This window comes from Nycticebus coucang, chromosome 2 (genome assembly GCF_027406575.1).
Source record: "Nycticebus coucang isolate mNycCou1 chromosome 2, mNycCou1.pri, whole genome shotgun sequence".
Lineage (NCBI taxonomy): Eukaryota > Metazoa > Chordata > Mammalia > Primates > Lorisidae > Nycticebus > Nycticebus coucang.
In genome coordinates, this window is record NC_069781.1 from 182,845,605 (window position 1) to 182,873,427 (window position 27,823).

The 27,823-nt window shown below is 51.1% G+C and overlaps 1 protein-coding gene across 3 annotated transcripts in view; it reads right to left on the reverse strand.

The window, feature by feature from the left end:
* Positions 1-27,823, reverse strand: part of FBXO31 (F-box protein 31) — a 48,363-nt gene that overhangs the window by 14,917 nt on the left and 5,623 nt on the right. The window contains exons 2-4 of one of the 3 annotated variants that reach the window (XM_053554355.1): positions 11,292-11,363; positions 9,465-9,551; positions 1,997-2,073 (exon numbers count right to left, since the gene is read on the reverse strand). In XM_053554355.1, coding sequence (XP_053410330.1) covers positions 1,997-2,073; positions 9,465-9,551; positions 11,292-11,363 — 236 coding nt within the window. The remainder of the gene's footprint in view (positions 1-1,996; positions 2,074-9,464; positions 9,552-11,291; positions 11,364-27,823) is intronic. The other 2 variants (XM_053554364.1, XM_053554375.1) reach the window with 2 other exon arrangements.

A 27,823-nucleotide genomic window follows, 5' to 3' on the forward strand; every position in this document is an offset into this window, starting at 1 on the left:
GCCAAATTGCAACAAAAACATAGCTGGGTGTTGTGGCGGGTACCTGTAGTCCCAGCTACTCGGGAGGTTGAGGCAAGAGAATCGCCTAAGCCCAGGGCTTGGAGGTTGCTGTGAGACACCACAGCACTCTATCGAGGGCAATAAAGTGAAAAAAAAAAACAAACAAACAAAAAAAGAACACAACACACCTCTGGCCATCACAGGCACTAACGACAGGGCTGGGCTCCCCAACAGACAGGAGACAGAGCACCAGACCTAGTTCCCGGCCCCAAAACAGGCACCACAGGACTGCCACCCGAAAGAAGGGACACTGGAAGCCACCGTGCCATTGCCTTGGACACCAGGCTGGATGGAGCCTTCCAGCACAGTCCAGACCGCAGTGCTGGGCGCAGGGCCAGAGCAGAGCCCAGCAGTGCTCTAAAGTCAGGAAGCAGACAGCAGTGCTCAAGGCGGCTGCTGGAAAGTGTGAGGCAAAGACCCAGAAAGGAAGGAACCAGCCAGAGAGAGGGCTCCAGAAGCTGCAGGAGCCAGTCCTGCCGGCTGCACCAGCAGGAGGACAGGCCTCAGTGGTCAGGAAGCAAGGGCCTCACAGCCCCACCCTCCTCCACCCAAGGTCAAGAACACTGTAGAATCCTAAGGCACTACTTAGAACAGATCTCAGGGTGCAGAGAGAGGTACTCACACACTGTCAGTGGGAATCTGGGGAGCAGAGAGAGGGGGGCACTCATGCACTGTCAGGGGGAATGTCTGGGGTGCAGAGAGGGGGATACTCGCGCACTGTAAGTGGGAATCTCTAGGATATAGAGAGGGGGATACTCACACACTGTCAGGGGGAATCTCTGGGGTGCAGAGAGGGGGTACTCACGCACTGTCAGGGGGAATGTCTGGGGTGCAGAGAGGGGGCACTCACGCACTGTCAGGGGGAATGCAGACTAGTACAGCCTTTATGGAGAGAAGTATAGAGAGTCCTCAAAGAGCTAAAATTAGGTTTCTACCCAAGATAAAAAAAAAAAAGTCATTTTACCACAGGGACATTTGCACTCTTAATATTTAGAGCAGCTCCACTCACAATCAAAAAGATGCGGCAGCAACCCAAGTACCCATCAACCCAGGAATGGGTTCGTGGACTGTGGCATGTGGACACCAGGGAGCACTGCTCAGCCACAGCGAAGACAGAGACTCTGCATCTCCCACATCCACCTGGAAGGACTTGGAGAATGTTCTCCTATGTACAGCACCATGAGAATGAAAAATCAAGCATCTGTTCACTCACTATCGAATCAAGACCAGTAGATTAACAGTTACAGGCCCACACGAGAGAAAAACACAATTAAACAGAAGAAGAGGGGAGGAGCTCAGCAAGTTCCTCGTGAGCACAAGCCACGGGTGTGTGGCTCCTCCCTGGGTGAAGGACTCAGCCACAGCTCAGACTTTACCTTACCTTAGAGATGCAAACAACTTATCCTGATCACACATACCCTCATAGTAATCCCCCTCCAAAAAACAAACAAACAAAACACCTCATCTTTGGGACAGGCATCGTGGCTCACGCCTATAATCCTAGCACTTGGGGAGGCCGAGGCTGGAGGACTGCTTGAACCCAGGAGTCTGAGGTTGCTGTGAGCAAGGCTGAGACTGCAGCACTCTAGCCTGGGCAACAGAGTGAGACTCTGTCTCAAAGACAACACAACAACAACAAAAATGAAATCTTTGCTCATTTGGAAAATAAAATCTAATTCTTTTTTTTGGGGGGGGGGGATCACACTTAATTGGTTTAAGGTCACAGGTCAAGTCATTCACGTGTCCCCACCAATAGAATCTAATTCTTGAAAAGCAACCTGACAAAACGTTCTTTTTAATCACCTCTAACATCACGCAGGCATCGGGGCTGGTGCCCTGGGTGAAGAGGCTCTCAAGCTCACCCACGCTGAGCCATCACCCTCGCCCACGTCACTCCTATCTGTATGCGCAGAGCCTGGCGGGCTCTCACACTTACCACCACGTTCAGCAGTCCTCCATAAGGCCCAATGTCCGGCTGCCACAATCCCAGAATATGTCTGTACCGGTGCAGCACTACAGGAAGAGAGAGAGGCAAGTATCTACACTGGGCCCAGCCTGGGTCCTGCAAGAAGGGAGCTTGAGCTCAGCGGGGACGCCCACCAGGCCAACAGGCAAGCACAGAGGTGGGCAGGAGCACACTGGGCACCTGGAGGGCGGCCTCAGTGCACCTGGCAAGCTAGAGAGCTGCCGGGAAATCCCAGCGAGCAGGTAACGAGTGCACACCCCCAGCCTCCGTGACCGGGAAGGAAACAACACCCTGTCTCAGCAGCAGTGAGCGAACTAAGCCAAACGACTTCAGTAAAGACCGAGACTTGCAGGGTCCGTATGTGGAAAGACAGCGCTAAAGACAGAAACCCCCTGGCTGAATATAAGTAATGTGGTTTCAACTAAAGCCCAAAGGATTTTATGACAAATTGATCCCAAAATTCATATACAAGAACAGGTGTCAACAGCCAATACTAACAAATGAAAAAGACCAATCCTATTAAAAAGTACCAATCCTAATCAAAACAAGAACATAATGAGCAATTAGTGAAATAAAATAAAACCCCACGAGGACCGAGTGGCAGTTTACACAACCCAGGAAACCAGAGACTGTCCAGCTATAGGTGTCCTCAAACTTTCTAAACGGGGCCAGTTCACTGTCCCTCAGACAGTTGGAGGGCCTGACTATAGTTTAAAAAAAAAAAAAAAAACTATGAACAAATTCCTATGCACACTGCACATATCTTATTTTGAACTAAAAAAACAAAATGGGAACAAATACAATCACACCGCCTCACATGGCCTGTGGGCTGCAGTTTGAGGACCCCTGGTCCAGCAGGTGGGAGCAGAATCCGAGTGCCACAGAACCACAGATTAAAATTTCAGCTGCAGGGCGGCGCCTGTGGCTCAGTCGGTAAGGCGCCAGCCCCATATACCGAGGGTAGCGGGTTCAAACCCGGCCCCGGCCAAACTGCAACCAAAAAATAGCCGGGCGTTGTGGGGGGCGCCTGTAGTCCCAGCTGCTCAGAAGGCTGAGGCAAGAGAATCGCTTAAGCCCAGGAGTTGGAGGTTGCTGTGAGCTGTGTGAGGCCATGGCACTCTACCGAGGGCCATAAAGTGAGACTCTGTCTCTACAAAAAAAAAAAAAAAAAAAATTTCAGCTGCATCAGCTCTTTCTTTAAAAAATGACATCCTCCCTCCTCTTATTTCAAAAGCAGAACCTGCATACTCATTGACGGCACTGTGGAGAAAGGGGGACCTACAGTTCAGCTGTGACCCCGCCACCCAGGGACCACCAGCCACAGTCACTGTGCTGGCCCACATCACTCCCTCTACCTCTTCTACTCTCATGCCACGGAGCAAGTGAGCAGATGAACAGCAAACTGCTATCAGGACACTGCCAGCCCACTCCCTCTCTCAGCAGGGAGAGGTGTGGTCACACCAGACTACAGGGGGCAGGGGGAGGGGGGCTTGGGCACAGCAACAGGGCAGTGGCTTCTTGGTCTGGGGTGCAGGACAGAGGAAATCACCCCAAGCAACTAGTCTCAGGGGACTTCCCAGGGACTTCCCTAAGACCGTCATTCAGGAGGTTTCTGCCAACTACGAGAAGCCCCTTTGAGAACAATCCTGAGTCTGTTTAAAGACACAATAAAGTCTGTCTTATTACTTTATGGTCCCACCTCCTTAGGTTTGTGTTTACTAAACCTTAACAAGCAGGGTCCGAACCATAAACAGACAGAGCTCAGCAGCACAGAGCTGAGGAGGCTGCAACTTCCTCAGAAACACACACAGTAAGTCCAGAGATGGCTAGAGGGGCAGATGGACAGCTGTGTGACAGAAGTACCCGTCACAGGTGATGAGAACAGGTGTTCATTGGATAATTCTTTCAACACCAGTATGTACTCAAAATTTCATAATCGAAAACTGGGAAAAATAAATAAAAAACACTACTCAGGGCTCAGTGCCTGTAGCTCAATGGCTAGGGTGCCAGCCACATACACCGGAGCTGGTGTGTTCGAACCCAGCCCCGGCCTGCCAAACAACAATGACAACTACAACCAAAAAATAGCTGGGTATTGTGGCAGGTGCCTGTTGTCCCAGCTACTTGAGAGGCTGAGGCAAGAGAATCACTTGAGCCCAAGAATTTGAGGTCACCATGAGCTGTCCTGCCACGGCACTCTACTGAGGGTGACAAAGTGAGACTCTATCTCAAAAAACAAACAAACAAAAAAAAAAAAACTACTCAGCATGACCCTCTCTCCTCCCTTCAACTCTCAATTTACTGCAAGCAATAAATCCCCACCAAAGACTACCCATTCTCAAAGCCCCTAGAAAGATTTTTCAAAGACTTTTCCTCACGCTCCTGCAACTTACACGAGAGCCCCCTGTGCCGCTGAGACGCGGCGTCTCTGGAAGGGCAGCACAGGGGGTTGCAGGTTTGTTAGAAAAGCCCGTCACACCCCTCTTCACTGTGCTGTGGAAGACAGGACCCCTGCAGACAGGATGCTGCTAGCTCAGCCTGGGCAGCCACCAACACAACCCCTCAAGTCCAAGTCAGAAGACACCAGTGTGCTGACCTTCATGGGATTGCAAAGCCAGTGTCTCACACGCTCTGTAAAGTTAAACCACAGCAGAAATGAGTGCTCCTAAATCACCGCTATCACAGAAGCAAATGTATGTCCTCAGAAGAGGTGACTTTGCTGGTAGCAGTGGCCCAGGCTAAGGTTCACAACAGGATTGGTAGCAGTGGCTCATGCCTGTAACCCTGATCCTCCCAGGCTAAGGTTCACAACAGGATTGGTTGAGCCCAGAAGTCTGAGGCTGTAGTGTGCCGGGGGCCTGTGAACAGCCACCATGCTCTAGACTATATCTCCAAAACAAAGACGGCCAGGCATGGTGGCTGACACCTGTAATCTCAGCACTTTGGGAGGCTGAGGTGGGAGGATGTCTCTAGGCCAGGAGTTCCAGACCAGCCTGGGAAACATAGAACAAGAAAGAAAGAAAGGAAGGAAGGAAAGGAAGGAAAGGAAGGAAGGAAGAAAATTAAATTAGCCATGGTGCTGCATGTCTACAGTCCCACTACTCAGGAGACTAAGGTGGGAACATTGCTTCCTGGGAGTTCGAGGCTGCCAGGAGTTGTGATCGTGCCACCGCACTCCAACTTCTCTTAACAAACAAACAAGGGCCAAGCACAGTGGCTCACACCTGGAATTCCAGTACTTGGGAGCTCACGGGTTCGAGAGCAGCCGAAGCAAGAGCCAGACCTTGTCTCTAAAAAATAGCTAGACGTGGTGGGCGCCTATAGTCCCAGCTACTCGGGAGGCTGAGGCAGGAGAATCATTTGAGCCTGAAAGTTTGAGATTGCTGTGAGCTATGTCACAGCACTCTACTGAGGGCGACAAAGTGAGACTCCGTCTAAAAAAAAAAAAAAAAAGCTAATTGAAAAAGTCTGTATACTGTACAATTCCAATTATATGACATTCTGGAAAAAGCAAAACTATAGAGACAATAAAAAGATGAGGGCTGCCAGGCTTGGGACGGAGATGCCTAGAGCCAGCACAGGTGACGTCTAAGGCCGTGACACTAGTCTGAGGACGTGTAATGACACCTGCCTAAACCCACAGAATGTGCAACCCCAAGGGCAAACCCTAATGTGTGTCTGTGCTGGTCCATCAAGTATAAGGGACGGGCTGCTCTGGGACGCACCTGCCTGGGGAGGGGGGAGGTGTGAGGAGCACCAGTACTTCCACTTAATTTTTCTGTGAACCTAAACTAAGAAAGGCTTAAAAGAAAAATGCACCGATATCCGCTTCACCTTAAGAAGCGGATATCGCCGTCTGACTTCCTTCACACAGCGGGTTTCTCAATCCTGGCTGGACATCACAGCCTTGGGGGACAGCCCCGCAGAGTTTCTGAGAAGCCCTGCAGTGGCTGCCAGGCGCAGCCAGGGTAGGAGGCACAGCGCAAGTTAATCACCCACAGTGTAAACACACGTCAAAACATCCAGTATGCCCCATAAATAAAATGTACAACTATTATTTGTCAGTTAACAATAAATGCTTCCCTGACAACCTACAAGGTTAACCAACTACACAGGAAAATAAAACAACTTTATTTCTGTTTGTTTGGTTTTGGCTACCACTTACTTAGCACTTGACTCCTGGCAGGGGCACGAAGTCCTCAGGGCCCTTGTCCTGTTTAATGCTCCTGCTAACTCCAGCGGGCAGGTGTCCTGGCCCTTCTGCCAGGAAGGCAGGACCTCTCCTTTCCCCTCCCCTGCTTCCACATTCCACTTTCCTCTCCTGCCACCTGCTTCAGGGGGGCAGGAACCTAGGAACCAGGACACTGGCTCAAAGCTTTGAACATTAGTAGGTTTGTTTAGTTTTATTTTTAAAATAAGGTCTCACTCTGTAGCCCCGCCTAGAGCACAGTGATATAATCACAGCCCACAGTAACCTCAATCTCCTGGGCTCAAGGGATCCTCCTGCTTCAGCCTCCCAAGTAGCTCCGACTACAGGCACCCACCACCACGCCTGGTTAATTGTTCTATTTTTAGTAGAGACAGGGTCTCACTCATGCTCAGGCTGGTCTTGAACTCCCGGCCTTCAGCCATCTTCTTGCCTCACCCTTCCAGAGTTCTGGGATTATAGGCATGAGCCACTATATCCAGACAAAAAACTTTTTATAGAGATGGGGCCTCATTTTGTTGCCCAGGCTGGTCTGTAACTCCTGGTCTCAAATGATCTTCCCTCCCTACCCCCACCCCATCTCAGCCTCCCAAAGTGCTAGGCATGAGACACTGCACACAGCTTTTGCAGTTTTTTAGTACCAAAACTACACAAATGATTTAAAAAATGAGAAGGTAAATAAGAAAAATGCTACTTCTTATTAAATGCTGTTTTAAAACCTAGTACTAGCTTAGCAGATGCTGGGACCTGGGACACGTGAACCCAGCTGAGGGCCTGTTAACACACAGCCTGCATTCCTAGCAAGTCCCAGGAGACACTGATGCCACTGGCCTGGGACCACACTTTGAGGACGGCAGAATCGACCCAAGAGCAGAGCCTGGAAAATGCCAGAGAGGTGCTCTTGGGGCAGACACAGTCCTGCAATTCCAGGCTTTAAAAGCACCAACAGGAACACTCACTCATCGCAGCCCTTCCAAGTATTCCCACCCGGCTTCAGGAAGGGACATGGAATAAACAGTGTGAAACTCTGGCACACTGGGGACAAAGGGCTGAATGGACGGCCCGCCACAGGGCAGGGAACCCCCTCAGAGCTCACGGGCGAGGGATGGACGGCCCGACACAGGGCAGGGAACCCCCCTCAGAGCTCACGGGCGAGGGATGGACGGCCCGACACAGGGCAGGGAACCCCCTCAGAGCTCACGGGCGAGGGATGGACGGCCCGACACAGGGCAGGGAACCCCCCTCAGAGCTCACGGGCGAGGGATGGACGGCCCGACACAGGGCAGGGAACCCCCCTCAGAGCTCACGGGCGAGGGATGGACGGCCCGACACAGGGCAGGGAACCCCCTCAGAGCTCACGGGCGAGGGATGGACGGCCTGACACAGGGCAGGGAACCCCCCTCAGAGCTCACGGGCGAGGGATGGACGGCCTGACACAGGGCAGGGAACCCCCCTCAGAGCTCACGGGCGAGGGATGGACGGCCTGACACAGGGCAGGGAACCCCCTCAGAGCTCACGGGCGAGGGAAGCGCAGACAGTGTGAGGTCCCACGGTACTCATAAGGCCATGGTCACAGCAGACTTTTCCAGGAGGTTAAAGCCATGTGCAGGCAGAGAGTGAGACGCTCTCTGCACCCCACACGGACCCACAGAGCAGCCTCCACACTGCAGCTGTGGAAGGTGGTTTCTTTCCTCACGCACATGAACTGTCCTCCTGATACAGACCAGCCACCATTTTAATGCTTTCCCAGAGAGAGGAGACCAATGTTGCAACTGATGCTTTTCCTTATATTTTCTGGATTTCCCAAGTTCCCTACAATGATGAATTGTATTTTTACAACTACATTCAAACCTCAGAGGGGACAGTGCCCAATCAGAGTATGTCTGGTAAGGCCACTAGTGAACAGCTGGGGAGTCTAGACGCTGGGAAGTCACCCCAGGGCAAGCGGGAAGCTGCGGAAAACTTCTGAGCATCTGCCTGGGACAAAAGCCAGCCCCCCAACCTCTGGGGACTCCCTGGGTCCCAGTGGCTGCGTCCTCCCGACCCAGGTTCGCCCTAGCTCTGCAGGTTGAGTTTGGAGGAGCTGCTGGACACAGGTATGACGTCATGAACATGGAGAGAGCCCCACCAGGTGCTTCCAGGCAGCACCGCAGGGATCGATTGTTCGGTTAATTCCCTGTCAATTCCCGCTCAGTCAGCTGTTGTCTCCCCAGGGCTGGAGAAGGAGCCTTCATCGACTGCTAAGCAGGAAGAATTGGTTGGTCTGTGACAAAATGTTCTAGAGAGGCTTCTTCCAAGAAGCTCTGGGAAAGGACATCACTGACGCCTACAAACCCTGCCCACCCTCTGCTGCAGGCTCAGCCTTGCAGCTCCTAGAGCCGCAAGGGTCATCTCCACCCTGACTGTGCCCACGGGCAGGTCTGTCAGCAGCCTGGCAGTGCTCAAACACAGCCCGAGGCTAAGCCGATTCAGCACCTCTGCACCAACTTCACAGCCATTCCCTAAAGAAAAAGGGACCCAGCTACCAAACCACAGCTCTCTACCCAGAGTCTGACAGGAGGGACAGAGACAGTCTCACTCTGTAGTCCAGGCCATAGGACCGCAGCACCACAACTCACAGCAACCTCAAGCTCCTCCTGCCTCAGCCTTCTGCGGAGCTGGAACCACAGGCACCACCACTGCGCCTGGCTAATTTTTCCATCTTTAACAGAAATGGGGTTTCGTTCTTGCTCAGGCTGGTCACAAAGCACCTACACCGGCCCTGAAAGGGGAATTTGATTCTAAGGAATTGGTATTACCCGCGTTTGTTCACTATGGGTGCACGCATGCTTTTTTAAAAAATCACATTAAAATGCTATTAACTAATAAAGCTCACCTATTTACATTTCATTTTAGAGAAGTTTAAAGCTTCTGCTGTCTTCTCTGCAGGGCATCTGCAGGAGCCCCTCCCTCAACAACAAATGCTCACATGTCCACCAACAGAGCCATCACGGTCACTGCTACCCCACATCCAAAAGCTGCTGGAGAACCCAACCCACACAGGGTGCCCCCAGGGCCTGCTGCTCCACTGTGACCCTTACACGCCCAAACCACACAGCAGCACCACAGCCACGGGCCCAGAGCTCAGCCTGCTCTAGGGAGCCAACTGCGTGTTCTGTGGAGAGAGGCCTCCTCATGCAGGCTCCAGCCCGTGTGCACTGCCGCAAAGCCAGGCCAGCGGGAGGTACGTACGGCAGGTGTACACATCTCTGTACTCCATGTGCTCATAGTCAGGGAGGAGTCTCACAAAACGTCCCGACTTCACGCGAGGGTTTATACCTGGACAGACACAGCAGGGAAAGGGCTGAGGACGGCTCCTTTATTCATGACTATATTTTTTTCTGTTCTTAGGTTTTTTTTGGAAACAGGGTCTTGCTCTGTTGCCTTGGGCAGAGTGCAGTGGTGTCACAGAAGCTCACAGTAGCCTCAAACTTCTGGGCTCAAGTGATCCTCCTGCCTCAACCTCCCCAGTAGCTGAGACTACAGGCACGTACCACCACATCCAGCTAATTTATTTTTTGAAGTTTTTTAGAGATGGGGTCTTTACTACTATGCCGCCATGGCTCACCAGGGCTCAGAAGGGTGAGGGCAGATGTTGTGACCAGTGGGTATCTGGGGTGGCCACACAGGAGCCCTGGCCCGGGAGGCGCTCCCTGCACCCAACCCATCTTCCTTCACCTTTGCTGTTTGCGTTTGTTCTGCTTTCCCATAAAGGTCACGTCCCCAGCCTGCTAACTCCAAGGCAGATCCCATCACTGCAACACCAAGGCTGGCCACCTCGGAGGCCTATTCCAAAGACTGAAGTTCAGCTTCTTCAACCAGTTCCAAAGTTAAATAAGAATTTTGCCCTGGATATGGCCTTCAGTGCAAATCCATAAAATCATAGTTTCTATATTGTGAACATGACAATTGAACTTCACCTTGGCCGGTACAGGTAATGTGAGTGTTCGCTCTACATGTTGCGTAAATTTTCAAGGCATCAAGAATCAGCAGTGAACAATCTCCACCCAGGTGCAGTGGCCATCCCTGCAGCCCCAGAGCTCGGGAGAGGGTGGTTTGAGCTCAGGAATCTGAAGCTACAGTGAGCTGTGACTGCACTACCGCACTCCAGCCTGGGCCACAGAGAAACGCTGTCATTTCCCGATGTCCATGGGCCCATCCCCTCTCTGGCACCCTCTCTGCCCCTGGCTAAGACGGGCCCCACATATGCACTGTCCCTGAAAGCTGGGCAGGCACACACACCAGGATGTCACTTCTGGTACTTACAACTCTGGGAGAGAAATCTGTCTTAATGCTGCTTTGAGACAACCTGGGTCAAATGGGTTAACAAACCCAGAGAGCAGTAGGAAGATGAAACCACTGGACCACCCGAGAAGCCTCCTGCAGCTTTGCCAAAGGGCAGCAATGGGGACCTTCCTGGCACTGAAGGAAGGCCTTGGGGAGGCAGTGCAGGGGCAAAGACACTTGGTTAGTGTCTTTTATGACTCCAGAAACCAAAAAAAGAAACAGGTGAACAGAGGTAAAAATACAAGAGAAAAAAAAAAAACCCCAAGGAACCGGGGCTGGAGGCTCGCCCTGCTCAGGGAAGCTGAGGGTTCCAGGGATGGGGTGGCCTCACTGTGACTGAGGGTTGAACCGAGAAGCTAAAGCTTTATTCCCTGGTCACCATCATCTGTCCACATCCCACGGAGCTGGAGTCCCAGGACCAGAGAATCGGGAAATTCCAGAGGCACAAAGCTATCCCTGTGTAGCCCACACCTCCCAGATCCAAAGGTCCAGGTGCCCAGCAAGAGACCTGTCCCCACGATGCACTGGGAAATCGGTGACAGGCCCACGATGGGAGAACAGAGCCCCCATGCTGGAGCTGTCACCACCAGCGCTCTGACGATGCAGATTAAGTTAAGTTAGTGTCTGAGAAGACAGAAGCGAGGCCAGCACTGTCACTGTTTGTGGCTGATGTGCACTGCGGGGGGCGGGGGGGGGGGGGCTGCAGCGAATGGTGGGGAGTAGATTACTCACGCTTCGCATAGACGTCCCGGCAAGACACGCCTGTGATCTCCAGTTTCCGTAAGTTTTCACAAACACCGTACTCTGTAACAAGAAACATTTGCTGAAATTTAAAACTGAGAAATGACAAAGCAACAGAAATGATAGCCCGTGGACGGCGGAGCCAGGACAGGGAAGACACACGCAGCTGGGCTGTCTCCCAAGTGTGCCTGTCTTTCATCTGGAGACCTCCCGGGACCTCGCCACAGTCAGTCACCAAAGAAGCCATTATTCTATTTTTGCCAACGTCACCCTCACTGAAATAATAATCTGCACTATCTGTTGTAATGAGTTCTAGAAACCTAACCACATCAAACTGGATGATCCCTAGTTTATGAATAAGGTGTGGCAAACATTCAGCTGTCGGGACACAGTGCCATGTTCCCAAGGACATCAGGGTCCAGATGGCCACGAGGGGCTACTGCTCAACTCCATGCGCCGCACCTCACCACCAATGCTATGCAACTCAGCCAGGTGGTCAGCCTTTGTCAGAAACCATGCAAGACAGAGGGAGGAGGTGGACGTCTGTCCCCTCTGACTGGCTGCCCTGGGCCAGCGGTCAGTGAAGGTCCCTGGCATCTCCCCACTGCGTTCCTCATGCCCTCACCCTGGCTGCCAGCACCTTCCTGCTCCTGCTCCCTGTCCCCACTCACAGCCCAGCTCCACTATCCACAGTCACCACCTGACATGTCCCCACCCAACCCTGTCAGCTCCTCTGGTTCAGGCCTCAACAGTCTCTGAAAGAAATCATCTACGGAGCTAATCTCTCCCATAGAGCTGCCCATCACTCCTATCAGCCTACTCAGGCATCTGACATGGGCACCAGGATAAGCCTTGCCCAGCATGGCTGAGCTGGACTGGCCAGCACGCCCATCAGAGGCACCACGTCATCTCCATTTGAATACTGGGGAAATAGGCAGAGTGAGGGGAAGTGACTTCCCAAAGGAACTAGAGTTTTGGGTCTGCCAGGGAAGATGGTCAGTAGAGAACAGACAGCTGGTGCTCACTGAGTGCTAACCAGGAAGGGTCTGGGGTCTGCACGATCCCACCACAGCTTGCACTTACTGGGTCACAGGCGTCAAGCCAGGGCTTCTCTGGAGGACCTTAGCAAGTCCTCACAACTACCTCTAAGGTCAGGACTCTGGCCCCACGCAGAAGGAAGCCGAGGCCCAGTGAGGCCAGTGATCATGTAATTCACAATCTGTTCTGTGCACATTTTCCTTTTTAAACGTAAAGAACTCTCAAATGTTAAACATCAATCTTCTAAAATGTAACAAACACTACCTAGTCATTCTCTGCACTCCTAAGATAAATAGGAGATAAGAAGCAAAATGTCATAGAATAATCCATAGATTAATATGCCCTACATTATAAAAATCGTCTATCACAGGTCCTTCACGTGATGTCTGCCCAACCTGCTGTTGTTTTCTGTACCTACCAGCCTGCTGAGTGACTACTAAGAGCTCTCTAGTATAGAAGGACGGCTCTGGGGAAACTGAGGGGTTTTCCTTAGAGTTCTGGTATTCTAGAAAAAGTATTTTGTGATTTTTGGATCTGAAACTCATTCATTAATGAAACCTTGTACAAGAGGCTCACACACATTTGGTGGAGAGAACTGGTGCCCACTGAGGCAGGCAAGAGGCTGGGAACCTCACCGGTATGGGACACACAGAGCCAGGCTCCCAGAAGAGGCTGCGGGCGGCTACAGAGAGGAGGCCTCCAGCATGTGCCCAGCTGATCCAGAATCATCCTCGAAGCACGCTAGCTCAAGCCATTAGTAAAATGATAAGCTTTAAAAGCAACCACCTTCACCTTAGAGGGTAAGACTGAGTGGAAAAACCAAAACCAAAACCAAAAACAAAAAAACAAACAAACAAAAAGCAACCACCTTGAGGCAGGCTCAGGGGCTCACGCCTATAATCCCAACACCCTGGGAGGCCAACGCAGGTGGACTGCTTGAGTTCAAGACCAGCCTGAGCAAGAGTGAGATCCTGTCTCTAAAAAATAGCCGGGTGGGGTGCGGCGCCTGTGGCTCAAAAGAATAGGGTGCCAGCCCCATATGCCAGAGGTGGCGGGTTCAAACCCAGCCCTGGCCAAAAACTGCAAAAAAAAAAAATGCCAGGCATTGTGGCCGGCACCTGTAGTCTCAGCTACTCGGGAGGCTGAGGCAGAAGCATCACTTGAACCCTGGAGCTTGAGCTACGATGCCACAGAACTCTACCCAGGGTGATAAAGTGAGACAAACAACAACAACAAAAACATGCAACCACCTCCAAAAAAGGAAGAATTATAACTCTGAATAAAAATAAGTTTTCAGGGTGGCACTGTGGCTCAGTGAGTAGGGTGCCAGCCCCACATACCGAAGGTGGCGGGTTCAAACCCAGCACCGGCCAAACTGCAACAAAAAAATAGCCGGGCATTGTGGCGGGTTCCCGTAGTCCCAGCTGCTTGGGAGGCTGAGGCAAGAGAATCGCGTAAGCCCAAGAGTTAGAGGTTGCTGTGAGCCGTGTGACGCCACGGCACTCTACCCAAGGGCGGTAAAGTGAGACTCTGTCTTACAAAAAAAAAAAAGTATAAACTAAAATAACTGGGTGTTGTGGCGAGTGCCTGTAGTCCCAGCTACTCAGGAGGCTAAGGCAAGAGAATCTCCTAAGCCCAGAAGTTGGAGGTTGCTGTGAGCTGTGTGACATCACGGCACTCTATCGAGGGCAATAAAGTGAGACTCTATCTCTACAAAAAAAAAAAAAATAATAATAATAAGTTTTCAGGTTTCTTAAATATGAGAAAGGGACAATTTTTGTTTTGGAAGACTAGGTATGCTAACTATAAATGAGAAATTAAAATCTAAAAAGTAACCTGTGCTCGAGAGGCTGAGGCAGGAGAATCACTCAAGGCCAGCCTGGACAACACAGCAAGACCCTGTCTCTAAAAGAAAAAAAAAAAGGTTTAATTGCCTGGGCATGGTAGCAATGTCAGTAATCCCCTCCACTGGAGAGGCTGAGGCAGGAAGATCCCTTGGAATTTGAGGCTGCAGTGAGCTATGATCACATGCTACACTCCAGCCTGGGCAACAGAGTGAGACCCTGTCTCTAAAAACAAAGACTAGGGTGGTGCCTGTGGCTCAGTGAGTAGGGCGCTGGCCCCATATACCGAGGGTGGCGGGTTCAAACCCAGCCCCGGCCAAACTGCAACAAAAAATAGCTGGGTGTTGTGGTGGGCACCTGTAGTCCCAGCTGCTCGGGAGGCTAAGGCAAGAGAATCACCTAAGCCCAAGAGCTGGAGGTTGCTGTGAGTCCTGTGACATCATGGCACTCTACCGGGGGCAGTAAAGTGAGACTCTGTCTCTACAAAAAAAAAAAAAATAATAATAATAATAATAAATAAATAAAATAAAAACAAAGACTAAAAAACAAAATTAACTGTTATCACATGGACCTGGGAGAGTTAAAATTGGAATCTACTAAAACCTTTATCTATCAATAACTTTACCATTATGGCCAACAGCCCAGGGTACAGGGTCCTTGTCCTCCCTGTGGTCAGGGCCAGGGATATGACCCAAAAGCAAGTGTTTTAACAAAGTCCAGAGGCTGCTTGTAAAAACGGAAAGGACAAATAGCCAGGCGTTGTGGCGGGCGCCTGTAGTCCCAGCTACTCGGGAGGCTGAGGCAAGAGAATCGCTTAAGCCCAGGAGTTGGAGGTTGCTGTGAGCTGTGTGACGCCACGGCACTCTACCGAGGGCCATAAAGTGAGACTCTGTCTCTACAAAAAAAAAAAAAAAAAAAAAAAACGGAGAGGACAGCACTAGTCCACCTCCCGTATGCCTGGCTGTGCACGCAGGTGTCTCAGGATGTGACGTTTGCCTGCCAGGTAGAAGCAAGCACTGGGCAGAATCTCTTGAGTAAAAATTTGTCAATGATGGAATACCAGTGAGGAAAACTACACAATTTCCTCCGGAGAGTCTTGTCTGTGGGTTTAGGAGAGCTCTCCAATCCCCGAGGCATGTCTGGTTATGGGAACGAGCAGGTTTTAATGGAAACAGCTGTCAGGTGTCCAAGGTCAAAGACCCTCAGAAGTCCATGGGATGGCGAGACCCCACTAGGACTCTCCAAGAAGGGGAGCCAGGATGAAATGCTCAGCTCAGTATCGTCTTCACAATTCCAGGGATTACACTAATCACCTCTAAATCCCTCTTCCAAACTCTCATTCTCCAGTTCTAACTGGAGAAAAAGTCTTCATCAGCAAACATTCACAGCTGGTTAAGAGGACGTGGGAAGAAGTCTGCCAGGAGCACAGGGCAGGCGGGCTCCCTGCGTAGTGCTGGAGGTGGGTGCTCAAAGGCGTGGTCCGGGCAGCTGCCAGTGCTGCACAAGGGGCCCGCTTAGCTGCACAGAAGCTAAGAAGTAGGCTGTCCCCTCCCTGCCACACAGAGTCAGAAAGCTCTCCAGACGTGGATGACAGACAGTTGGAGAGTGGGGCTGTGTGCAGCTAAATGGGGACCAGTTCAAGCTCATCCCACTGGATTCCAGAGTCCAGGAAAACCTGTCACCGTGAAATCGCCGGGGCGAGTTGGAATGTTCCGACGCTGAACACCAAGGCCAACCAACTACCCAGGAGCCTGGGGGACATCTGACTGTCCACTGGTAACCACGGGAAGTGTCACCCAAGACCACCTGCCTTTGTAATGAAGGGCTAACAATTAGATATGACATACAGACTACAGCTGACTTCAGAGGACGTCTAGCCACTCATCTTTTTTTGATACGAGACAGGAGTCTCACTATGTCGCCCTCGGTAGAGTGTGGTAGCATCACGGCTCACAGCAACCTCCAACTCTTGGGCTTAAGCGATTCTCTTGCCTCAGCCTCCCGAGTAGCTGAGACTACAGATACTTGCCACAACGCCCGGCTGTTCTTTTGTTGCAGTTGTCCTCGTTGTTTAGCAGGACCAGGCTGGCACGAACCAGCCTGCCTCAGTGTATGTGGCCAGTACCCTACCCACTGAGCTATGGGCACTGAGCCTCATATGATCAGTTAGTTTAACTCTACAGATAAACATAGAAATTATCACACAGCTCAGCACCTGTGGCTCAAGTGGCTAAGGCGCCAGCCACATACACCTGAGCGGGTGGGTTCGAATCCAGCCCAGGCCCGCCAAACAACAATGACAGCTGCAACCAAAACAAAAGAGGAATTATCAAACAGATTACCCAATAATTATAATATTTTCTGTGAGGATATAAAAATATTTGTAGTAATTATAGAATTACCTCTTTCATCCCCCATAAAAACAATGTTAAGATGCATATCTGGCCACTAAGCCAGGGATTCAGGACACCCCAAGGACTGGAAAAATTGTTTCAGCTTTTAAACGAACTTTCATTGCTTCCAAAAAGAGTAAGCTTACAAATAAGGTGACGAAAATGTTCTTTAACTCAGTAAAAGCTGTTCTTGCTAACTGTAACTGCTTTTCCTCATCTGTGAAAGTAAAGACTCAAAGTGAAGGGCAGGGGAGAGGCCAGAACCGTTTTGTCTAGAAGGGGAGACTCAGATGGGGAAGCCAGAAGGAAAATCAAAGGGGCGGGGTGGCTGGTTGGGCACTGTGGCCGGCACCTGTAGTCCCAGCTACTGGGGAGGCTGAGGCAAGAGAATCGCTTAAGCCCTAGAGTTCGAGGTTGCTGTGAGCTATGATGCCACGGTAGGTAGGCGCTCTACCAAGGGCAACAAAGTGAGACTCTGTCTCAGAAAAAAAAAAAAAAAAAAAAGAAGGGGCGAGGCGGGGTGGGCTGCAGGGAGGGGAGCTGCACCTGCACAGCACCGGAGGCTACAAAGGTTCTCACCTCCATTGGACCTACGCTCACATCTCAAAACAAGTATTACCAATGCCTGACACAGTCCTCAAGTGAAAGCAAGAAAACTAATCTACATACATAATTTTGCTCTAACTATAAGATGAAGAAGAAAGGCAGGAGAAGAAATCCAAGGTTGTATGGCCACAAGTGCTGTGAGTGAGAAGTGCAGCCTGCCGGGAGGCCACCCCACTCTCCAGCACCTGCCCAGGTCCCTCCCAGGAACAGAGTGCTGGCAAAGCTGAGAGTGCCACGCCCACCTCCGGTACCTCTGCACCCTCCAGGCACAGCATTGCCACGGCCATGCGAATCTTCAATTTCTAGTAGTCCTGAGCGTGATAGTTCCCCCCAGGTGGCAGTTACCATTTGGTATACAAAACATGGCGTACAGAAACATGGTGCAAAGTGGGGCTGGCCCAAGGCTGTCACCTCATGAGTCACAGAGAAGACTGTGTGGGACATAGTATGCACTAAACGGAATCTTTGGGACACTTCACAGAGTCCAGTGCTCCTGGCTTCTGCCTGCTAAGTGTCAGTGGCACCTCCCAATCACTGTGACAGATAAGAATGGCCCCGTGTTGGCCAGGTGCAGTAATCCCATCACTAGGGAGGCCAAGGTGGGTAGACTGCCTGAGCTCCCAGGTTGGAGACCAGTCTGAGCAAGAGCGAGACCTGGTCTCTAAAAAAATAGCCAGGTGTTGGCGGCACCCATAGCTCAGTGGGTAGGCACTAGCCACGTACACTGAGGCTGACCAGTGTGAATCCAGCTGGGGCCAGCTAAACAACGACAACTATAACAAAAAACTAGCCATGCATTGTGGCAGGCATCTGTAACTCCAGCTACTTGGGAGGCTGAGACAAGAGAATTGCTTAAGCCCCGTAGTGAGTCTCTGTCCCCCCTGCCCCCCACAAACACAAAAAAATAGCAGGGCATTGTGGCAGGCACCTGTCACAGCTACTTGGGAGGCTGAGACAAGAGAATCGCTTAAGCCCAAGAGTTTGAGGTTACTGTGAGCTGTGACCCCACAGCACTCTACTGAGGGCAACATAGTGAAACTATGTCTCACAGGGGGCCAATCTTTTTTTTTTCTCTAAATCCTTAAAAATATGGTTTGTTTAGGGAAAAACCCAGACTCCTTACTGTATACCCTCCCTAGAAGAGATGCCATAGTGGTGGTAAGGGATGCCTGACAACCAGAGCGGGAGGGACTGGAGAACTGCAGGGTGCGCCAGAGCTGGGAGGGAGGGTGCTTGGGCAGGGCAGCAGGTGGATGGTCACCTGGAAGCAGCTGGCCGGCCTCCAGGAGAGGAAGCGGGCACCAGGCCCTCCCCCAGTGCAGAGATGCTGCCAGGACAAGCAGCGGAGATGGCCACACACCACAGAAGGTGGCAGGAAAACTGGAAGACTGAGCCCAGCACACAGGGTCATCCATCATGTGATGTCACCTGCAGCGAGGGGACAGGAGGGCAGATGGGCCGGCTGCCCAGGGACGACTGACTCTGCTGCAGAGAGAGGGGACACACTTCCAGACACAGATGGCTGTTCTCTGGAGCCCTCAGAAACATCTATGTGGAGAAAAAACAAATAAACAACAAAAAAGCCTAGAAACCAGACAGCAGTTGGGCCCCAATAGGAGTCTGGTGGGCTGTGTCAGGACGCAGGTGGGTTGCATGGGGCACCTGAGGAGAGCGCGCAGAGGGGACTGTTTCCCCAGATGTCGGCTATACCAAGAGAGGGACACAGGTGCCATCAGTCGAGGCAAAAGGAGGGGCTATGAGAGCTGGACTGGGGAGCCCCAACAGGAGCCAGGGCCACGGAAGGCACAGGCTAGAGCTGGAAGAGGGCCCAGCGCAGCCTGTCCACCCTCTGCCCCTGCTCCTGCCAGAGTCTCTGAGCTGACCCAGGAGGTGCGGGCTGGGGAGGAGGGCGGCCACCCCAGTGAGCACAGTGGACAGAGATCTGAAGGTCAGACAGAGGGCATCCAATGTACCTCCCCGCTAATGTGAAGAAATGCGTGTGGACATGTGTGATGTGAGAGCCTCACGACCTAGAGCTGAGGTCTCACCAACTACCAGACAGAACCACCTGCTCACTCTTCTGCCAGACAGATGTGCAGGTACTGTAGAGCACACAAGTCATGAGAACACGCAAGGACCCACGGGAAATGAGATGGCTGCTGTGGATGCCAGTGGCACAGGGACAAAATAGTACTGAGCACCTGCAGCGCACCCAGATTCCTGCAAGGCACCCTGCCTCCCCCGGTGTCCAGCAGAGTGTACCCTGGCTGAGCAGCTCTGCCCTCTGCAGGCCCCTCTCAGGTCTGGGGGAGAGCAGGGTGCTGCTGAATGCAGCTCAGCAGCTCCTCCTCAACCCAGCCAGTTGGCTGTCACTGCTCTGCCTGACTCGCCATGAGCACACCTTGTCCTTCTCTTAAACCAAGGATGCGATTTGAAACTGTCACTGCACAACAAGCTTGGTGCTTCCGCTGGTCTTGTGTGGGTTTAAAAGGCCTGCTCCTTTGCTGGGTCCCAGCAGACTACTGGTGCGGTTTGGCATCACTGAGGACCCGCTGACCGCCAGCTGGTCCTCCTCCCACACGCACCTTTTTGTCCTATGTATTAATGCTGCCGGTGAGATGCTCTGCTCCACGGTACCCAGGGTCACACACCAGAAAACACAGCCCTGTGCTCTGTTTACAGTGCCCCAAGTCAAAACCTTGCCCTTGGCAAGGCATCCGGGCCACCTCTCTGCTCACAATGCTGAGCTGGGAGACTGGACTTTATGAGTTTTCACTGAGTCCGACACATGCCTTTCAACACCCTCAGACTTCTGAACAACGCCATGACTTCCACCAGGGATGACATTAACAGAGCCACCAACATAAATCTCTATACTGCGCAACACTGGTGCTGGTAACACAGAGATGAGCGTGATGACTCAACAAAGCACTCACAAAATTGCCATTAAAAACCACAAGAAGGGGGCAGTGCCTATGGCTCAGTGAGTAGGGCGCCGGCCCCATATACCGAGGGTGGTGGGTTCAAACCCAGCCCCGGCCGAACTGCAACAAAAAAATAGCCGGGCGTTGTGGCGGGCGCCTGTAGTCCCAGCTGCTCGGGAGGCTGAGGCAAGAGAATCACATAAGCCCAAGAGCTGGAGGTTGCTGTGAGCCGTGTGACGCCACAGCACTCTACCGAGGGCAGTAAAGTGAGACTCTGTCTCTACAAAAAAAAAAAAAAAAAAAACACAAGAAGGGGCAGTGCCCATAGCTCAGTGGGTAGGGCACTGGCCACATACACTGAGGCTGGCGGGTTCAAGCACCGCCTGGGCCAGCTAAAACAACAATGGCAACTGCAACAATGACAACAACAAAAATAGCTGGGCGTTGTGGCGAGCGCCTGTAGTCCCAGCTGAGGAGGCTAGGGCAAGAGAATCGCTTGAGCCCAAGAGTTGGAAGTTGCTGTGAGCTGTGAAGCCACTGTACTAGACCCAGGGCCACAGCTTGAGACTCTGTCTCAAAAAAAAAAAAATAATAATAATAATAAAATAAAACAAAAACCACAAGAAAAGCAAAATTGTGATTTAGTGCTAATAACTACTGCAATCGTTAGTGAATTTTTCTTATTGTCCCCAAAAGGTCACAATGAGCACATCAGAGTGGAATGTCACTCTGACCCAACTACTCCTGTAAGAAATGTGCGGTATTTTCCACATGATGGACAAGTATTTTTTTTAAATAGTGGTTCAGAACAATTCCGCATCCTCTTACTAGTCTATAAACCTCCTCCTAAGTCTTTAAATGGCTTTAAGCCAGTGCACTTACAGGCAACTATACACCCTTCCTTCCAGAAAAACTAACAAGTGCTGACTCCTTCCTTCTGCCCAGGTCTTACCCAAGACCAGCCACCTTTTCAGTAATGCGTTTGGTGTTGCCACCTGTCACTGCAAAAAGTTTCCCTGCTAGTCTATTTCCTTTTACTAGATTAAAATGACTTATGAAACTTTTTGGAAAGTGCACTGCAGAGATGGTAAAACAGTAACAAAAGCTGGAACAAGGAAAAAATTGGGTAAACTGGACTTAGAATTACTACATGTCAAAGCAAGTCTACCTCTGGGTACATACCCTAAAGATGAGAGGCAGAGATCCAAACAGATACTCCACACCGATAAGGGCTTGCCACAAAATGGAGTATTATTCAATCTTAAAAAGGAAGGAGCTCCTGGCAAGAGCTGACCCAGAGGACACTCTGCTAAATGAAATAAGCGAGTCACAAAAGCACAAGTGTCTGATTCCGCTTACACGCAGCTCCGGCAGGAGTCAAAGGCGGAGACAGAGAGGAGACTGGTGGGTGCCAGGGCTGGTGGGCGGCAGGGAGCAGGGATCTGCTATTCACTGGTACAGGCCCTTCTGGGGATGGATGGCTGCACACCAATGTGAATGTACTTAACACCCTGAACTGTCCCCTCAAAAAATGGGTAAGGGGCTAAATTAAATTGCCACTTCAAATATTCCAACCAGAAAGTTGCCCAGAGAAACAAAACACTCCAACAATCTGGCCTGAATCCAGGTACCACTGAAGCTGTGCCCTCTGGTGACTCACTTGCCAGGGGCCACCAATCTCTGGACACTGTCTAGGGCTCAGTGCTGGGCACACGGTTACAGAGACAAACCTGTAGCCTGCAACCCAGTCCCCTCCAACACAGGGTCTGGAGAGGCTCTCTGTTGTCTCCCCCTCTCTCCCTCCTCCCTCTCCTCCTGGCAGCCCAGGAGGACCCAGCTGCCTCCTGAGGTCCTCCCTAGAGGAGAGGCAGAGGACAGGAGGTGACACGAAACACAGGTCATGATTCTGCACCCTGTGTGTGCGCGTCACACTCTCAAAAGAGAAAGGCAGCATGTGAAGACGCCAGACTGGAGTCTGGGGTCAGCACAGGGACTGGAGCCAGTAGAGGTGGCGCTGGGTGTGCAGGAGGTGGAATCCAGCGAGAGGGTGCGCAACCCACCTAAGGGGACAGAGGCAGCCATGGTGCCACAGGGAACGTGCCGAAGCTGGCCGGGACTGCAGCTCTCGAGCAGGAGGGGTCAAGGATACGGACTGGAGGAACCTGCTGGTGGGTGTCCTACCGGCTATGAACTCAGCGTCTTCCAAATAAAACTGAAAGGCACTACTGACTGGGGAGACTGCATTTGTGTCCACACTAAACAAGGGACAGTGAGAACCCTCAGGAAATGCAGCGAAAACTCTTGCCTCTGCGGTTACAAGGAAGCTAAGGTGCAGAGCATGAGCAGGGGCCTCAACCCCACGCTGTGCGTCCCCAACATGTGCCTGAGCCTGCACAAATCTGGAAAAACACTGGCACCCCTGCAGCCAGCTCACCCCAGGACAGGAAGTAAAAACTAAAACCTGGGCGCAATCCCTGGGTGTCTCCCATCAAATACAAGCATGTGGGACGCTGAACAGGACAGCTGAGACTGCCTCTGGAGTCAGTGAAACTTACATCTCAGCCGGTCTGAGACAGGAACCTGGAGAAGCCACTTTTGAAGTTGGGTGACCTCCAGCCCTGTCCAGCTCCCACTGACTGGCCAAAGGAGCCGCCCTCCCACTAAGGCCTGTCCGTCACCCCCAGACAGTCTTCCTAAACAGCACAGACGCCCACTCTGTGAAGCTGCTCACTCACCTGTGAGTGACCCTGGAACCCCTTTGCCCTGGACCTTCCCTGAGGTTTCAGGCACCTCCTCTCCCCTACTAACACCAAGTAGCCTGGTGCGTCCTAACAGACACTCTGTTCTATCTCCCCAGGGTGACCAGGGAAGGCATCTCTGTCCAAGGATGCTGACTCATGAGTTCCAAAACCCTGGCCACTCCAGAAAGGAGAGGGAGGCTGGAACGGACTTGTTTTTCAAAAAGACACTTGTTCTTCTCCAAACTCCCAGAAGCCCTCCCTGCGTTTACAAGCCCTTTCCAGTGGGAGGGACAAACCCAGATGCTGAGAAACGGTAGGAATGGCAATGCCCGGACTGCTGGCAAGTAATGAATTCCCCTTGGCAAGTCCCCAGGGTCTGTCCACTTATATAGGGGGATGGAATCCTTGAGTCAATGCTCTCTGAGCACCAGACCAAGGAGGCAGGGATAAAAACAACGTCCCATTAGAAGCATCACTTCCTGGTACCCTTCTTCTATGCTCTATAAAGCAGTGTACAACATTTGACTCGCAAAATACAGAACTGTCCTCCCTTCCAAGTGGCGAAACAAGGGCTTTCCGGGCGGCCCCTATGGCTCAGTCAGTAAGGCGCCGGCCCCATATACGGAGGGTGGTGGATTCAAACCCGGCCCCGGCCAAACTGCAACCAAAAAATAGCCGGGCATTGTGGCGGGTGCCTGTAGTCCCAGCTACTCGGGAGGCTGAGGCAAGAGAATCGCCTTAAGCCCAGGAGTTGGAGGTTGCTGTGAGCTGTGTGAGGCCACGGCACTCTACAGAGGGCCATAGAGTGAGACTCTGTCTCTACAAAAAAAAAAAAAAAAAAACAAAGGGCTTTCCCAATTGCTCCTAGACCCTGCCACACCCCTAACAAGGGCCCACCCTCCTCTCCAGGCTCAGTCACTGGGTTTCTACAACCTGGACACTGTTTATCCAGATGCCAGCTCACCGCCCCTTCCATCATGACTGGCAGGCTCAGCAAGTGTCCACTTAAGAGCAGCCACACATATTCTTAAGCTGGACTCAAACCCCTAAGACCAAGTGACTCTCCCTCCCAAGTCTAAAGCCAATTTTAAAACCAACAACTGGCTCACTTCACCTCTTTCTGAGATGACTCCTCCAATTTCAGCCAATTTTAATAAAAGACACATTTTTCAGATTTTGCATCAGCAAATCAAAAAGAACAGAAACAGCATTTTCTCCTGCATGCAAAAAAAGTCTTTAATTGCCCATTTTTATTGTAAATAAAGATCAGACACTACAGATGCTCTTTGAATTGAGATGGGGTTACATCCCAAGAAATACAGAAGTAGAGAACATGACACACTGAAAATGCACAGGCGGGGCGGCGCCTGTGGCTCAGTGAACAGGGCGCCAGCCCCATATACAAAGGGTGGCGGCTTCAAACCCAGCCCCAGCCAAACTGCAACAACAACAACAAAAAAATAGGGCGGCACCTGTGGCTCAAGGAGTAGGGCGCTGGTCCCATATGCTGGAGGTGGCGGGTTCAAACCCAGCCCCGGCCCAAAACCACAAAAAAAAAAAAAAAAAAAATAGCTGGGCGTTGTGGCGGGCGCCTGTAGTCCCAGCTACTTGGGAGGCTGAGGCAAGTGAATTGCCTAAACCCAGGAGTTGGAGGTTGCTGTGAGCTGTGATGTCACAGCACTCTACCAGGGGTGATAAAGCGAGACTCTGTCTCTTAAAAAAAAAAAAAGAAAGAAAGAAAAAAAAAGAAAACACACAGGCGGCGCCCACAGCTGAGTGGGCAGGGGGCCAGCCAGACACACTGGAGCTGGTGGGTTCGAGCCCAGCCCGGGCCTGCTAAACAATAACAACTTCAATAAAAAATAGCTGGGTGTTGTACCTGTAGTCCCAGGTACTTGGGAGGCTGAGACAAGAGAATTGCTTAAGCCCAAGAGTTTGAGGTTGCTGTGAGCTGTGATGCCGCAGCACTCTACTGAGGGCAACACAGTGAAACTGTGTCTCAAAAAAAAAGAAAATGCATTGTGGCTGGGTGTGGCAACTCCCACCTGTAATCCCAAAACTTTGGGAACCAGGGGGCAGGAGGACTGCTTCAGCTCAGGAGTTTGAGACCAGGCTGGGCAACACAGCAAAACACCATCTCTACAAAAAATATAAAACTTAGCCAGACATGGTGGCGTATCCCTGGACGCTTTGCTACTCAGGAGGCTGAGGCAGGATACCTTCAGCCCACAAGTTTGAGGTTATAGTGAGCTGTGACAGCACTACTGCACTCCAACCCAGCAAGACCTTGTCTCTAAAATCACAAAAAATAAAGAAAAAAAAAGAAGAAGAAGAAGAAAGAAACTGTACTGAACATACCTAGCCTGTTCAACATCACAGCTTAGCCTTGCCTGCTGTAAACATGTTCAGAACAATTCCATCAGCCTACCACTGGGCAGAATCATCTAATACCAAGCCCATTTGGTAATAAAACGTTACATTTCTAATGTAATTTATTGAGTAATCCACTGAAAACGATAAACTAACCTGAAGTACAGTGTCTACCAAATGTGCACTGCCTCCACACCAGCATAAAGCTGGAGAACCTAAGTTCAATCACCTGTACAGAGAAAGGGTATTTCTAGTTTTGATGAAATTTAAACTCAGGTTAGACCCTAAACCAATCAAAGTATTACACAAGTATTATTCCACTTACCATCAAGGGAAGAAACGGACACGTTATAAATGATAAACTCAAAACCCAACACTGGCAGGTATAAAGCTATGTAATACTCAATCCCCCCGTCTCACTACCTGGAGATCAGTGTGGAGGGGAAAATAAACATTTCCTCTTTTTTAAAAATCTCTCTTTTGTGGCCAGGCATGGTAGTTCATGACTATAATCCCAGCCCTCTGGGAGGCCCAGGCAGGAGGATCACTTGAGCTCAGGAATTTGAGAGCAAGACCATGTTTCTACCAAAAGTGGAAAAACTAGCACGGCATCATGGCAGGCACCTGTAGTTCCAGTTATTCCGGAGGCTGAGGCAGGAGGGTCACCTGAACCCAGGAGTCTGAGGTCACTGTGAGCTAATGATGCCACCACACTCAACCCAGGGCAACAGAATGAGATTCTGTCTCAACAATAACAAAAAATCCTCTCTTTTGTTATTACTTGAATATTTTGATTTAGAATTATGGTTTGAAATTTTGAAATTCATCAGCCTTAGGCAGACTTCATGAAGTATTTCACAAATTAACAGTGTCGAAATGGGCCAGCATTTTTTTTTTTTTTTTTTTTTGTAGAGACAGAGTCTCACTTTATGGCCCTCGGTAGAGTGCCGTGGCCTCACACAGCTCACAGCAACCTCCAACTCCTGGGCTTAAGTGATTCTCTTGCCTCAGCCTCCCGAGTAGCTGGGATTACAGGCGCCCGCCACAACGCCCGGCTATTTTTTGGTTGCAGTTTGGCCGGGGCCGGGCTTGAACCCGCCACCCTCGGTATATGGGGCCGGCGCCCCACTGACTGAGCCACAGGCGCCGCCCATGGGCCAGCATTTTAAAACTCACACAGACTCACCCACTGAAGGGTGAAGCATTAACCAGGAAAGCCCAGCTGGGCAAAAGCAGCAGGAGCAGCTGGCTTCTGCCCCCAGCACTCTGGGAAAAGGCTAGTTTACAGTCCCCAGGCAGGGCCTGCAGGCGGTCTGCAACCAAGGGCCAGGCGCCTCACTGCCCGGCCAGGCCTTGAGGCTGGGGTGGGTTGATTTTGGTTCCCAAGCACAGGGAAACCTGTTTGCTATGTGCTTGACCCAGTATCAGGAGCACCATTTGGCTTCAGTAGGAACTTTCCTTCACCTGCCCAGAGAAACACTACTGGAAAATACTTAACTCACCAGCTCCAAGATGCCCCGACACCAGTGTCAGCCTGAGTCACTCCATTTCCAAAAGTGAGTAAGGCCAAAGTGGGGTAAAAACAAGGGACTGCTAACAGGACGCAGGATAGATGAGCCCTCACTTGACATGCCCCTGGGAATAGCTACTTTCCCTGCCCCAAGTGACTTTAGAAATAGCTCTCGAACTGCACACCGGGCCCACACCCCGAGCGATAATCAAGGGCAAAGATTCTCTGAAACAATAAATTAACACAGGCAGGAGTTCCTTCTCCACCACTCCCATTTCTGTGGCTTGTTTTTAGGAAATCCAGTCATTAAAATACAGGGCGCAGGGCGGCGCCGGCACCTGGGGCTCAGTCGGTAAGGCGCCGGCCCCATATACTGAGGGTGGTGGGTTCAAACCCGGCCCTGGCCAAACTGCAACCAAAAAAATAGCTGGGCGTTGTGGCGGGCGCCTGTAGTCCTAGCTACTCGGGAGGCTGAGGCAAGAGAATCGCTTAAGCCCAGGAGTTGGAGGTTGCTGTGAGCTGTGTGAGGCCACAGCACTCTACCGAGGGCCATAAAGTGAGACTCTTGTCTCTACAAAAATAAAAATAAAAATAAAAAAAATACAGGGCGCAAACATGTCAATGGTGAGTGTGAACCGTAAGCCTCACTCACCCTCCCAAGACACTAAACATCAGAATCAGTGTTATGCCCTGGCAGGAAACAGGCTGGGATGATCCACCTCCCAGGACCAGCCCTATTTTTACTTAAACTGACTTGCCCTCAGCCTTATTAGCATCCACCACAAACATGTTTAGTTCAGGAAAGATGAGCTTTGGGGCTCCCAGAAATAAGATAAGCTTTCACACAGGAGTATCTGTAAACCTAATTCCAAACAAAATTAGCCTAACAAAAAGTGACATGTAACCCACTGTGGGGGAGTGGAGGGAGCTGCCAGAGTGACCCAGGGAGCTGAGGACCACTCTGTCAACCATGCCCTTGCGCTGACAAAACATCACATGAGAACAAATTTCAAAATCTGTAACTTGGATTAAAGTTGGAAATTTCACGTAAGTCATGATAAATGAAATTAAAATCCAAGTGACAGCCCACATACACT